The sequence below is a fragment of the Uloborus diversus genome, chromosome 10, assembly GCF_026930045.1.
Source record: "Uloborus diversus isolate 005 chromosome 10, Udiv.v.3.1, whole genome shotgun sequence".
In the NCBI taxonomy this organism is placed as follows: Eukaryota; Metazoa; Arthropoda; class Arachnida; order Araneae; family Uloboridae; genus Uloborus; species Uloborus diversus.
The window spans coordinates 16,441,878-16,455,638 of record NC_072740.1 but is presented as its reverse complement, the minus strand read 5'-3'; the positions used below and the strand labels follow the sequence as shown (position 1 = coordinate 16,455,638).

The window sequence follows — 13,761 nt, the reverse complement described above, 5'->3', positions numbered from 1 at the left end:
CTGGTGCGGAGTCGAACTGAAACATCCAGTCCACATTGATGAAGTGCTCTGAAGCTCACAGAAATAAAACAGCTTCTAAAATGTTAATCTGGTGCACTTTTTGTTTAATTTCACCACCCTCATCCACAAAAAACAGAGATTTTTGGCGCTTGTGCTAACTCCATCCCAGATCAGGCCTGACTTTGGATTTTGGCATTATTCAATATTTGATAAGTTGCTTGGAGTGTCTACAGACTAAATCCTATCATTCCGGGAGTTATGACTTGGTTGAACGGTAAAGAGCTGCTCTTCAGTAAAAGGTATTTCTTTCAGCGTAGACTTGCGGCCTGTCTCACATTTCTGGCATCTTTGGAGTCATAGGAATTTGTTTCCTTCAGCAAAAGGATGAGCTTTTCGGAATGTGTAAAGTTTCAGTCCAAACTGTTTTTGCCCTTACCAGAAAATCGCATGATCAAGGAAATTTGAAAAAAGCACTTGGAAGAGCATCGTAAAATATTTTTATGGCACAAAAACTATGGGCCCCCATGGGCCCGTTATCGAATATGAGGTCTTAAAGTCTGCTGAAATTCTAAGTAAAGTCGCCAAATTTAGGGAGTACCGTTCAGAAATGGAATGCACGAGGCGAATTCAACACCTGCACCTGACAAGATATCTCTTTGCCATTTTTGGTCTTTACCAAAATGTGTTATAGTGTTTCAAATAAATACTTTTCTCGATTGTAACTACCGGGGAGGGGGTGGAGACGTGGCACAGACTGCTCCATTAAAATGTTTAGGGGGTTGTTTTTAGGGATATTTTTTTGTCTGGGGGTGCCTTTTTTGTGGGGCCTTCCAGTTATTGGGGGGGTGGCACTACCGCTCTTGGAGGAAATAGGCATACCCTTGCTTTAGATGTGTATGTTGAAGTTAAGAACCACTATCAAGCTCATCAAGTGGAATGTTTTTCAAGAGATACGATATCTTTAAAATAAGATTAAATTTAAGTTTTATCTTATTATTTGTGATGAAAGCAGGCCCACAACTTAAGGGGGTCAGGAAGTGGCAGTTGACCCTCTTGATATTCAAATAAGAAGTATTTACATGTACTTGCAAAAGTGTATTATGGTTGCAGAGGAGGACACAAAGGAATGCCGTCAACTGAAGTTTTTTTTTCATTGTTAAAACAATGCAAATATGATGAAAATTCATTCCAAATTTTATGAACCATTTTATTTCAGCATCAATGACTATCCATTTTATTATCAATATAGGGTAGACCAGGGCACGTTTACGCGGTTACTTTCATTTAGTAAAAATTATTGTCAAGTATTGCTTTCTTTAAAAGTTTGGAGATAACATTTACACGTCTTTAAAATGAACAAAGCGAAAACAACATGAACTGAGCAACTGAGAAGATGATAAACGGTCCAGAAATCATTCCCCTAGTTGCCCGCCGCAACATTCCCTTTGACTGGATCCCGATGAAGTCATGCGATATATCACTGAGGGACGTCATATTCTTCCCTCACGTCTTCTCGTGCGATTCTCCTACCGCAACCTGTCCTTGGCCTAAAATGTAGTGCCGCATTCCATAAAAGTATCGCTAGTGCCAAAATTGGCGAGATATAATTTTTTTCTCACAAAAAATGAAAAATCCAGAAGATTTTGCTCAGAACCGGAAAAACGGAAAAGGACATGAAAATCCATAAAACTTCCGGGAAATCTGGAAGGGTTGGCAGGTATAACAATGTTTCAAATAAGCACAGTTTTAAATTATGCATTAGCAGAAATGAAATAGCTTTTTTTTCCATCGATTAAACGATCCGTCCGATGCTACAAAGTCTTTTCTGCCCATTTTAAAAGCAAGATCTTCTGTTCCTTTTCCTTGACATTCGTAAACCACAGTTTCAAAGCAGGTTTAACTTCACAATCTTTTCCAGCACCATTTCACTTATTGGTTAAATTTTCATTTAGCTCCACTTTGTCTTCAATCTCGTGGCGATTTTTTTAGTAACCTACAAAGTGATGGTAGAGAAATGTTTATTTGTTCTGCAGCATTTCTTTGACTCATCTTGGTTAAATTGTCAAAGTGTTTGAAAGAGTCAATTTTTTCCTTGACAGTGAAATCATTGGCTTTTTCTCCATGGCTATGTATGTTGGACCTTTTAGAGTGAAGTTTTTAGTGTAACCTGACAGAATGAAAAATTCTGCTTTACTGATAAGAAGGGAACTTGTTTTCGGGGAAGCTACTTGTTAGGGTTTACCTCTGAATTTTTTCTTTTGACTGAGGAGCAAAAAAAGAGAATTAAATTGAAATTTTATGATAAAGTGATAACAATAAAAGAAGATCCTGATTTCAATGTCTGACTTTATAAACACATGTTAATGAACAAGTGTTTCGGGACTTAGTGATTTTGATAATATTAGGCGAATGATAACATTAACCGTGATCATATTAAGCGTTGTCTACTGTAATGCTAAAATGCAAAATTATTAATGTCCAAGACCCTAGAGGTGGAAATACATAGTACAGAAAAAAAGCGAGTTTTATAGAAGCGGATGCAATCAGATTTTAAAATGCATAAAAATCGGCACTGATACATAAAAGTGCACAAAACAGCTAAGATGCATTAATTTTACACCTAATTTGCGGACCCGAAGTCCATGACCAATTTTCAGTTTATATGATTTTTGAGCATTTTTTGTTGAAAATCATGACTTTCCATGAGCATTTTTGATCATGATCAAAAGCCGTAACTTCCCAGGTGCCCCATTACCCTGAAGATCATGAAATTTGGAGTGATGTTTAGCCCTTTTTATACCATAGAACCCAAACTAACTCTTCTGTTACTCTTTTGCATTTCGTTATAAATAATGAAACTCAATGTACTAACATTCTAACTGCTAAGAATCTATAACAACGAAATTTTTACTAAGGATTCAGTTCAAATTAGAAATAACAATAATTGTGAGTTATGCTAGGTGTTTATACACAAGGCTGCAGAAAGCCAAGGCGGGCCCCTAGTCAGTTTGCTCAACGGCCCTCCCTCCCCTAATGAAACTTAATACTACTCTGATGCCAAGCCAAGTTCCTAGTTCCTGAATAGGCTTATAGGGCCTCTCGTCAAGCTTATTCATATATAAATATATATATATAATGCTTATAGTGAAATAAGTGTGTGTGAATTGTTTGTACAGATGAATGACTTGTGCAAAACGATGAAACATTTAGCTGCCAATAATGGAGAGCAGGGCCGTCCGAAGCTCTGACGGCGCCCCGGGGCGAAAGTTTCCTGGTGCCCCCTCCCCATACACACAGAAACATCAAGTTAGCTATAACATCAGTGCATAATACATACTTGAATTTCTTACACATTAATGAACAGAACAATCAGAGGGCTATGGATAATACAAATTAAAAGACAAGCAATGAACATGTTTCTAATCTTTGTGAAACATTAATGCCCCCAAAAACTTTTCAAAAAATGGAAATGTTAAAAAATCCAAATATTTATCTAGTAAAATGTTATCGCACTTGATAAAAAACTAACAATTAAAACTGAATTGGTTATTCATATTGATCAAACTAAGAACACAAATAAATAAGTTGCTGATTATAAATAGAAAATGTAATTTATCGAAGTTAATTACATCAAAATTAGATTTTGATCTGGACTCATCCAATGATTCTTTTCAAGAGTTCTTTTGTGGTTTTACCTTGTACCAACTTAATACCAACTTTCATATGTGTTATAAACAAAGATGTTATTCTTTTGCATCAAATATTTGTAAGTTTTAGGGAGAAGCCCACAAATACTCAACAACATCGAAAATCGATCAGAATTGCGTTTTGGAGCTCTAATTTCGAAAAACTACTGGCCCTCATACTACAAAATATGGCCTTACAAATTGCGATTTAAGACTTAAGTTTCAGAAAATATTCGTGCAAGGGTCCCCATGCCGCTTTTCTTTCATATCACGAAAAATGTGTTTTTTAAATAACACTTACAAAAATTTAAGTGGAATTGCCCCTGAATGCAAAACATGGCTTAAAGTTTTTGAACCATAATTTTAAACAATTTTCCTGGGAAATGCTCCAGATTCTCCCGTCTATAAAATCTTCAAAGTTCGTCTAAAGTTGCGTTTTTGAAACTTCAATTTCGAAAACTTGCAGGGGGGAGAAGGAATTGATTTCAATCTATTTTAAAAAATAATCGATCGGAAACAGTTTCTGAGCTCCTTCCATAACGTCAATAAACATAACCTGTAGTCGCGTTTTTAATGCTAAAATTCATTTTCAAAACTAGAAGTTTTAAACTTTGACTGGACACCTTTTGACCTTTTTTCCCCTATCAGATCAAAAATTATATATATGTTTTTTGTTTTTTTCAATGCGCGCCCTTAAAACTTTTTCTGGTTGCGTCACTGCACGCAGGGGCAGAATTCAAGCAAATTTGGTGAGAACTAGACGAAGGAGAAGTGCCTTTTGTTTCATTCTAAACAGTTATATTCTCAGAAACTGTATCTGCATCAATGATACAAAGGAAACTAAATGTTTTTGAGACAGAGAGAGGAATATTTTCGTGCCCTAGGAAGAAAATAGAGTATCATTGCAATGATTCTGCATTTTGTGTTTTTGACTGTGTATCTATGATACATGAAATGAGGGGGGCGCCGCAAGGCGCCCCTAATTTTATGAAATCGGGGCATTTTCTACGATGAGGGGCGCCTTGCTGCGCCCCTCATTTCGTATGAATGTCGTCATGTTCCGTTAAAATGAGGGGCACCTTGCGGCGCCCCCCTCAATCCGTGGCGATTGCCCCGCTCGCCCCCCTCTTGGGATGGCCCTGATGGAAAGCATCAAATTAGTTCAGTTAGTTTAAAAATTTAAGGCTAAAACAAACTTGGATCTTCAACAGCACTCTAAATTCATCAAATAATTGGTTGGTAAATTCATCCAACTGCAAGTAAGTTTTTTAGCATGTACTGCAGTTATTATAAAACTGAGTAATTAAACAAATTGCAATAACTCTAAACAATTTCAAAAACACAAACATGTAAGAGGCACAGTACCTGATCTCGATTACTGGAACCAGGTGTATACGGTTCAAGAACACTGAAAAATACAAATAACCAACTTATTACAAACACTAGTGTTAGTAATTTTAGCATATTTTTTGAAGATATGTAAGGGTAGACTGAAATGTAGCAGATTGAAAAAAAAAACACAAAAAGTCACTTAAAACATAAGCTTTAATATGTAATTGAAGACAATTGTTTTGAAGCTAACAAATACAAACACAAATAAAAGACGACCAGCTACAGGCTCTGGGCCCAGCTTGAGGCTGGTCCTAGTCAATTTATCAGTATCCAATGAAGATCAATTGCCCTCTTAAAGTAATCCACCCCCTTGCTCATTACCTGATCTTCTGATAGGCTGTTCCAAGTGCCTACAACCCTACTAAAGTAATAATTTTTCCTAATTTCCTGGTTAGATCGAGATTTGAATAGCTTAAAACAATGACCCCACCTCTTACTTTCAGTGCAAAAAAATTAATCCGTTAACATGTTTCATTTTGATAAATTTAAACAACTGAATCATGTACCCTCTGCCCCTCTTTTGCTCAAGGCTATACATATTAAGCTTATTAAGTCTGGTATCATAATCTAAATCTGAAAGTCCCCTTACTAGTCTAGTTACCCTTCTTTCAACCCCTTCCAATAAAAAAACTCTTTCTTTAGATACAGGCAACCTAAACTGAACAGCATATTCCAAATGAGGTCTTGCTAAACTACTATATAAAGGCAGAAGAACCTTCTTAGATTTGTTTCAGATAGATCTATTGATAAATCCAAAGCATTCTATTGGCTTTGTTACTTGCAATGCTGCACTGTAGATTAAACTTGAAAAATCAACGTTGAAACAATGGCATAAAAATTGTTTAAAATGCACTTTTTTTTTAATTCATCTTTGTTTCTTTATGTAACAATCATTTCTATGCATTAAAAAAGTGGATTCCAGATAGCCTTATGGGTGAGGGGGGGGGGGGGGTGAGAGAGAGATACTGTCTATTTGATATTTTTTAAATATCTTGAGCATCAAAAAAGCTGCAATTAGAGCAAGCCACATTTAAACTACTTCGTCAGGATATGGAAGAGAAATCCCTTAAATGAAATATTACTAGAAGATGCATACACAAAAAAGCAACTGATTAGAAAAACTAAATCAAAAGCCTTGAGGTTTTTAGGAATGCAAGGAGGGGGGGGGGGGATATTATATTTTAAATATCTCAGAATATCAATTCATGGAGTTCATAAACCATACATATTTAAATCTTGCAAAAAATGTCACTGGCTGTCAAGTAACACTTTCTTCAAAATCCCCTTTGAACTACACACTTAATGATACTATACTAGGTTCTACCTCAAGTTAGCAGTAGTAGTCGGGGGGGCTACGGGGGAAGAAACTGCAAATTGTGATAAAATTATGAAACTCGGCATGCATGTAGACATTGTATAAATAAAAATTTTAGAAAGGGGAGGCATTCCAAAATTCCCCCCAAAACCCCCCTGGCGGTCATTTTTGGTCCAAAACCAAAACCGGCGTTTCTTTTTAAATTTTCGTTGTTATAATTTTTTAAATCATTGGTTGTGTCATTCCATGGATGTTTATTACATTTTTTACTATTTAAAAATCCAAAAAAGTCTAATTTCAAAAATAACTTCACAAAAAGTGGTTTTTTTTAAAAAAAAATCAATATTTTTAAATTGTGAGTTCCCTGAAGTGATCCCCCCCCCCCCCCCCCATAACAGAATTACAGGTTTCTAAATTTGAAGATACATTACATTAGTGTTATATCAAAGTAGGGTTCCAGTTATCCGAACTCTAATTGCCCGAACTGTCCAATTATCCGGTCATGATATCCCGCCTCGTTTTAAATGATTGAGCACGCATAATTGAAACTATTTGCGAAGGGTATAATAAAATAAGAACTTGAAGAAAAAAGAGAGAAATCAATTTCATTACTATTCTAATAACATAATTCTAATAGAAAGAAATTTAAAGTTGAATTTTAAATTTCTGTTTGTTATTATTATTACTATTGTTGCCTGTTGTTAATTCTCCGTCACCCGATTGATCATCAGTAAACTTTTTCTCATTTTATAAAAAAAAAAAAAAAAAAAACAAATATATATATAAAAACAAATTCAAGTTTTGGAGCACCGTATTAAAGCTGGTGCTTTTAAAATTCAAGTTTATTAGATCATAGATTTCAACCAATTTTAGTATCTTTACTGAAACCTTGAAGGAGTTGATTTTGTTTGTGTGTGTGTGTTTTTTTTCCTTTTATTGCTATAAGCTATACATATACTTTGGTAACTATACTGGATGGTTACCAAGTTTTGTTCAAGATCTTTTTCTTTAACCAACAAACCTTCCAGATGTACACAAAGCCTTTGAAAAAGGAACGTTTGTTGTAAAAAAGACAATAAACGTGTTTTCTGTAATTGGATCGGACCATGCTTAGCAAAACAATGCGATAGTGAAAGGAGATGGTGGGGCTATTGGTCTTTCACAGATCCAACTGCGTTAAGAAGATGGATGTTGACTGGTCTTCAAAATATCGATTTAATTACACAGTTTGAAAAAGTTACCTTTGCTGATTTAAAGAAACGCTGTATATGCGCAATGAAGAAATGTTAAGTTTCCAAAGCATGTTTTCAAGAAAGGTCTTAAAGAGAAATAGCTAAACATGAGATCCATTTTTAGAGTCATCGAAAGAATTGTTCTCATTGGAGACGAAGAATATGTGGAGCAACTGATGAAGATGGGGCAAGTTGAGGAAAAAAAACAGTGCAACAAATTTATAGAGAAAAGTTGTGACTCAAAAGTCACTTTATGTTCACGGGTAGAAAAACAATAACTTTTTAGCATTTCATTTTTCCAGAAAAATCAGAAAGTCTGCTCCTTTACTGAAAAGATTAAAATCCGATACAGATTCGTTTTCAAAGCTTTTCATTATTTGCAATACCGTAAATTTCAACCTAGTTGAATTTCTCCTCTATGAAAATCAACCTCACCCTCCATCGATTTCAATAAATGGAGCTCTTTGAACGGGAAATAAGTCTGGTCAATAACATTCCTGCTCAATGATTTAAATTATAGTATTCCTACTGATGAAAACAACTCGAGAGAAGAAGAAAACGAGTTAAGATGGGATGATGAAGATGCAAATGATGAATGCTAATTTTAAAATAAGTGCAATGGAGATACATTGTGACGCCATTGTCTATGATGGTTCTTTCATCGTTCATATAAAACGACCTAGGACAGAAAATGTTTCGGTGGAGTATCTGCATTCTTTTCAGGATACAATAAGTAAGACATAAGAGGAATAAGAGAAAGATATCATTTTAGAGAACATGGTTTGCTTTCTAAGAACTGGTTCAGTTTCTACGAAACATAGGCAAGACAGAATTGTTTTCCATGATTGCACTAGCTATGTGATCTGTTTGCTCTTAATGATGTTACGGTGAGTTTCATCGAATAAGACATCTCTAGTACCATAAAATCACAAGGAAACTAATTTCTGGATCTTCGTTCATGTTTTGCATGCTGCAATAAGAGGACACATGAGCATATTCGTTGGAACTGTTGACAACGATGCTTCCATCAGCTGTACAAAAAGGGGATAAAGAAGATTTTGGAGCTGGAAAACACTTTCGACTTATACTAGTCCAACACTTAGCGTACAAATTCGGTCAGCAAAAATCAGTTGTTCTAAGAGAATTCCACTCATTCTCAGCAAAACTCTCATGGTTACCTCTTTTCTTGCAGGTTGGAAAAAAGTGACGATGTGGAAATGATGAAAAGACGATCCTGAGGTTATTGGTGTATTTTCATATACATATCTTAACCTAAAAAAAATGCACACCTAATTAAAATTTTCAAATATCTTAGCGATTCCTTAATCTTTGCTACTACTCATCTGCATGCAACTTGCCGTTCGTAAATGAAGCTGGAAACTGTTTTTCCACCAGCGAACAATGATCAATGAATAACTTACCATCACCCACAGCTGAAGCCCTAAGGCAAGTTATTTAGTGCTTATCAAGGTGGACATCAGTGGGGCAGTATGTCTAAAAATTTAGCCTTAACTTTATTTTATGATTGGGGTTTTACAGTAACTGATGAAAAGCACATTCTTATTTGTTTGAGTTTGCCCAAAGTTTCAAGTTCTTGCTGAAAGCGAATTTACGTCATGCAAGTGTAAAAAAAAAAACTGCTCTCAAATAACTTGTGGGTGCTTCAAAAATGGACTTATCTAAACACCTATGTGTAAATGCTGCAATGGAAAATGTTATGTACTTGTGTAAATTACTTGTAAATTCAACGTTTTAAATTGCCTTCTATATAATCGTTGTATGCATCACTTAATCAGATTTGTATTGCAATTTAGTTGTAGTTTTTGTAACAGTGAATTATATTTCAATAAATAACAATTTTATTAATAGTAAAAATATTGCTAGCTTTATTAACATAGCACTAAACTTCTTATTGTAGTAATTAAATATTTCTTCCTCTTACATCGTTTAAAACATAGAACAAACGCCTCAAATTGTCTAATGAGAAAAAACTTGAAACTAGTTTTAAAGCGTTTAATAATAATTAAGATTCGAGTTCTGTAAAAACAACGTCCGTGCCCCCTCCCCCTTATTTCAAGTGCACATATGACTGATAAAACTGCAGAATGTGAGTGAAACTTCCAAAAAATTGCGTACTTCTTTTCCAAGTGTTTGAAGGATTTTTTTTTTTTTTCACTGATAATGAAAATTGATTTCCTTTTAACTAATCAAAGTGCTGTATTTATTTTTAAACAACAATTCAAATGCTTGTTTCAAGTTTTGAAAAATTACTAGCTTAGTTTATAGTTTTTAATTTCTAGTTTTATTCTTAGTTTTGTAATCAATTTTTAATAGTAAACTTTAAAACATAGGTTCGAATTTTCTGATGTTTCGGATTTCTAGGGTTCGGATTATTGGGTTCTACTGTAAATGAATTGATTTTCCTTAACAAAGTGCCTTAAAATGCATAAAAAAACATTTCTCAAACGACCCCTCAAGAAATGTTAAAGACTTGATTAGTTAATGTTTTGTTCAAAAAAAATCAACTTTTTAAAATTAACTTTAAAATTAGGAGGTTTAAAGATATTTTGATGACTTTTTACGCTTTAGTAAGCATAATAGAACTCCCAAAAGAAGATACAGTGGCATTTTTCAAAAAATTAAAAAAGAAAAGTAGTTTTGGATTTTTGACCAAAAATGGCTGCCAGGGGGGTTTGGGGGGAGGATTTTGAATTGCCTCCCCTTCCAAAAATGTTTGTTAGTACATTGTCTACATGCATGCCAAGTTTCATGATTTTATCACAAAATGCAGTTTCCGGCTATTTTTTCTACCATAGCTCCTCTACTATAGGCAAAAAGCTATAAAAGAAAAGTGCAACCAGTGTCATTAAAACACTGGTTACTCTAAATCTAAGGATTTTCAATAAACAAACACTACTTACGGACTTGGAGGGGAAAATAAGGGTATATGCTTATTTTCTGAAATATTATTGGAAAATAAATCTAGAAATTTTATATTATATGTAGATAATTCTAGACTAAACAAAGCAATTTAAATTGTCAAAAACGATATTGCACTTTATTTTATAAAATAACCTGCTGATGTGTGTCTCACATGACTTACTTTTACAGCAATTTAAGGATAATAGAACCTTAGAGTAAGCAAGGAAGCACTTTGAATATTTTCCTCCCTAGTTTGTTGCGAACTGAAGTAAAAAGCATTTTACAGAAATTAATTTTCCCAGGATAGGAATTTGGATAGTGTGTTGCACACACTACCCAAACAACATTCAAAGTGCATAATTCTTCAATATCATAAATTAGAGTGAAGCACCATTTATACTTTTCACTATTATACTTTCTTATCATTTACACATTTTTTAATTGGTCCCAGCAGAGTCCAATACATACTGATGTGTGTATTCCTACTATACATATTTTTATAAAGTCCCGTCAAAATGTATAAACAGTCACAGAGCATTTTTATTGGGTTCATGTTGGGATTAAAATATAAATTAAAACTTCCATATCACAAAACTTGTATTTCTAGATTTTTTCCTCCCTTGACATTCAAGTTCAACTGTAATTTGTAAAGGCATTTTAAAAAAACTGAAAACATAAAAAAAGAACAAGATCTTTATATGCATAGCAATTTTTACCAAAACATAACTTTCTCCTAATGTATGAAATAGATTTATTCTATGAAACTAACACTTGAAAATTGATGAAGATGCAATTTTTACAAATACATACTCTATCAAAGCTTGAAACGGGATATTATTTTTAATCGCATATGGAGTACCCTTTACATTAGCTTTTCTCAAATCTTTCTCATATTCTGTCTTTATTATTTTCAGCTCCTAAAAAATATATAATTACAATAAATGAATACATAATTTCTAAAAATATACCATAAAATGTTTCATCAACCATTTCTTTTTTGCAGTAGCTAAAACATTAGCAGGAAAAACTAGTCACTGCATAACTAATATTTTTTAAAAAGGTTCGTTATTTAAAAAGCACAAGGGGATACATAGCTTTAAGACTGCTATAGATTTTCAATGGGGATGGATAAGTTTAATAGGACCAGTCAAGTTGGGCTCCGAGTCTATTGCTGAATGGACACTTTTGCTTTTGTGTTTGTTTCTTCACAGGGGTGCCCACTGGGGGGGGGGGATTATGGTGCAAGTTGCACCATCAAAATGTTTGTGGGGATTTTAAAAGTTAATTATTTATTTATTTAGTTAAATTCATTTATTGAAATATTTAAAGTTTTGTATTGATTTATTTTTTATTTAAATTATTTGTTTCATTTTATTTTGTTTATATTTTAATTCATTCATTTATTTAGTTTGTGCGTACTGTGTATATGTTTTTGGCATAGCACACAAATTTTGTTTTTAAATAATATAAATAAAAGTAAATAAACAAATTAAAAAAAAATCATTAATAAATTTAAAAGAAAAAATTAATAAATTTAAAAAACTAATTCATAAAAAATATTTTAAAAATAAACTTAAAAAAATAAACAAAAAAATAAGAAAGGGAAAGAGGGTTGAGAAAACTTTTTTTTTTGGGGGGGGGGGGATTTGCACAATTGAATTTTGGGGGGATCTGTTTCTTCACAGAAAATAAAACACTAGAGGGTATTATTGAGATGCATGCTAAGTGAAAGGTCTTAGAAGCATAGACGATGCATGTTGTTGTTTTGCAACAACATGCATCGTCTACGCTTCCAAGTTAAAGTGGTTGTTTAAAAACTCATCAATGAGTGGAGTGCACACAGAGTAGAAGAAATGATCTTTAACTGTAAACATCCTCTTCTATATCTCTTAGGACACTGATGCAAGGTTGGAAGCTGACATCATCAAGATCCTCCCATCCACATGCAAAATGAAATAATAAAGTTGCCAAGCACAAGAAAAATCTGCATAAACATCTAATACGGGCAGCACCCTCTGATGAGGGAAAACATGGGATGGCTGTTAAAGCAATGCAATACAACTGAGCAAGGTACTGAGCAATTGTAGACTGACTGCCTTTGATGATGTTTTGAAAGGAGGGCTCTTCCCTAGAAGTTTTTAGAAATTGTATTTTTAAAAACTTAATTTTAGATTATCTGGTAATAAATCAGAAGAATGCAGGCTTGAGACTCCTCCTTAGAAAAAATGAAATCAAAGCATATGTAAATACTTATCAAATGATCACGGAATTGATTGCATAGAATTCTAGAGATCAAACACTCATTTCTCATATGTACCCATTTGGTAAAAATAATATTACTGAAGTATTTTTCAATTTCTGTGCCATCTACTCCAGTTCAACGACTGTCAGAATTGCTGGCATTTTTTTTCGTGTTTCAAAGAATGAAAAAGAAAACAAGACAGCTTTGTAGCATTAGTTTTGCTGAAATGCACTGCTAAAATTTTTTTTTTCATTTTCAAACATTTAGTTTTGTTTCTTCTATTTACACTATCAGCATATTTTATTACAGTGTGGTTATTCTGCATAAAGAACCATACGAGGTTCCCTTTTTTTAATAGTTGCAATTATTTAACTGATGTTATACCAAATAATTGAGAAAACAATGTAGAAATATTAGGAGCAGTCAATAAATAACAAGACAGAGTGTTAAAACAATTACGGTCAGAATTTTTGTAGAATATCCAATAGAATCTGTTTTATAGACTCTTTTTCAATATTTATTGACTGATCCTATAATACCACACAATTTTCAGAAATTCAAAACTCTAAAATGTTGGTTGTATGAATACTGAACAATTAAATCAAATACAATAGGCACTGGGTATATATTTGGATAAAGGTTTGCCAAGAATATGTAAATAGCTTATTAAATGATCATGAAATTGATTGTGTAGAATTCTAGGGATAAAACACTCATATCCTGTATACAATATACAGACCTAGGAATAAGACACACACACAAAACAGGAGAAAATATACTTTAAACCATAAAAAAGAGACAAAAGTAGACAAGCTGAGGTCTTTTTTGTAGTAGCCCTGGGGCATGTGCCTTCCATCCTTTCAGGTAGTATAAATTTGACTACTCCATTAAATAATTTTTTGATAGCATGAAAAAAAAAATTGTTAAAAGTACTGTATCAAAAACATACTATATTTGAAAAAAAAGTTTGTT

General features: G+C 33.4%; 1 protein-coding gene across 1 annotated transcript in view; it reads right to left on the bottom strand.

Annotated features, from left to right (window-relative positions):
• Positions 1–905: 905 nt before the first annotated feature.
• The window catches only part of LOC129231675 (uncharacterized), a 64,494-nt gene continuing 51,638 nt past the window's right edge, over positions 906–13,761 (bottom strand). Inside the window, exons 7-9 of the mRNA XM_054866037.1 lie at positions 11,358–11,464; positions 5,052–5,094; positions 906–959 (exon numbers count right to left, since the gene is read on the bottom strand). Coding sequence (XP_054722012.1) covers positions 906–959; positions 5,052–5,094; positions 11,358–11,464 — 204 coding nt within the window. The remainder of the gene's footprint in view (positions 960–5,051; positions 5,095–11,357; positions 11,465–13,761) is intronic.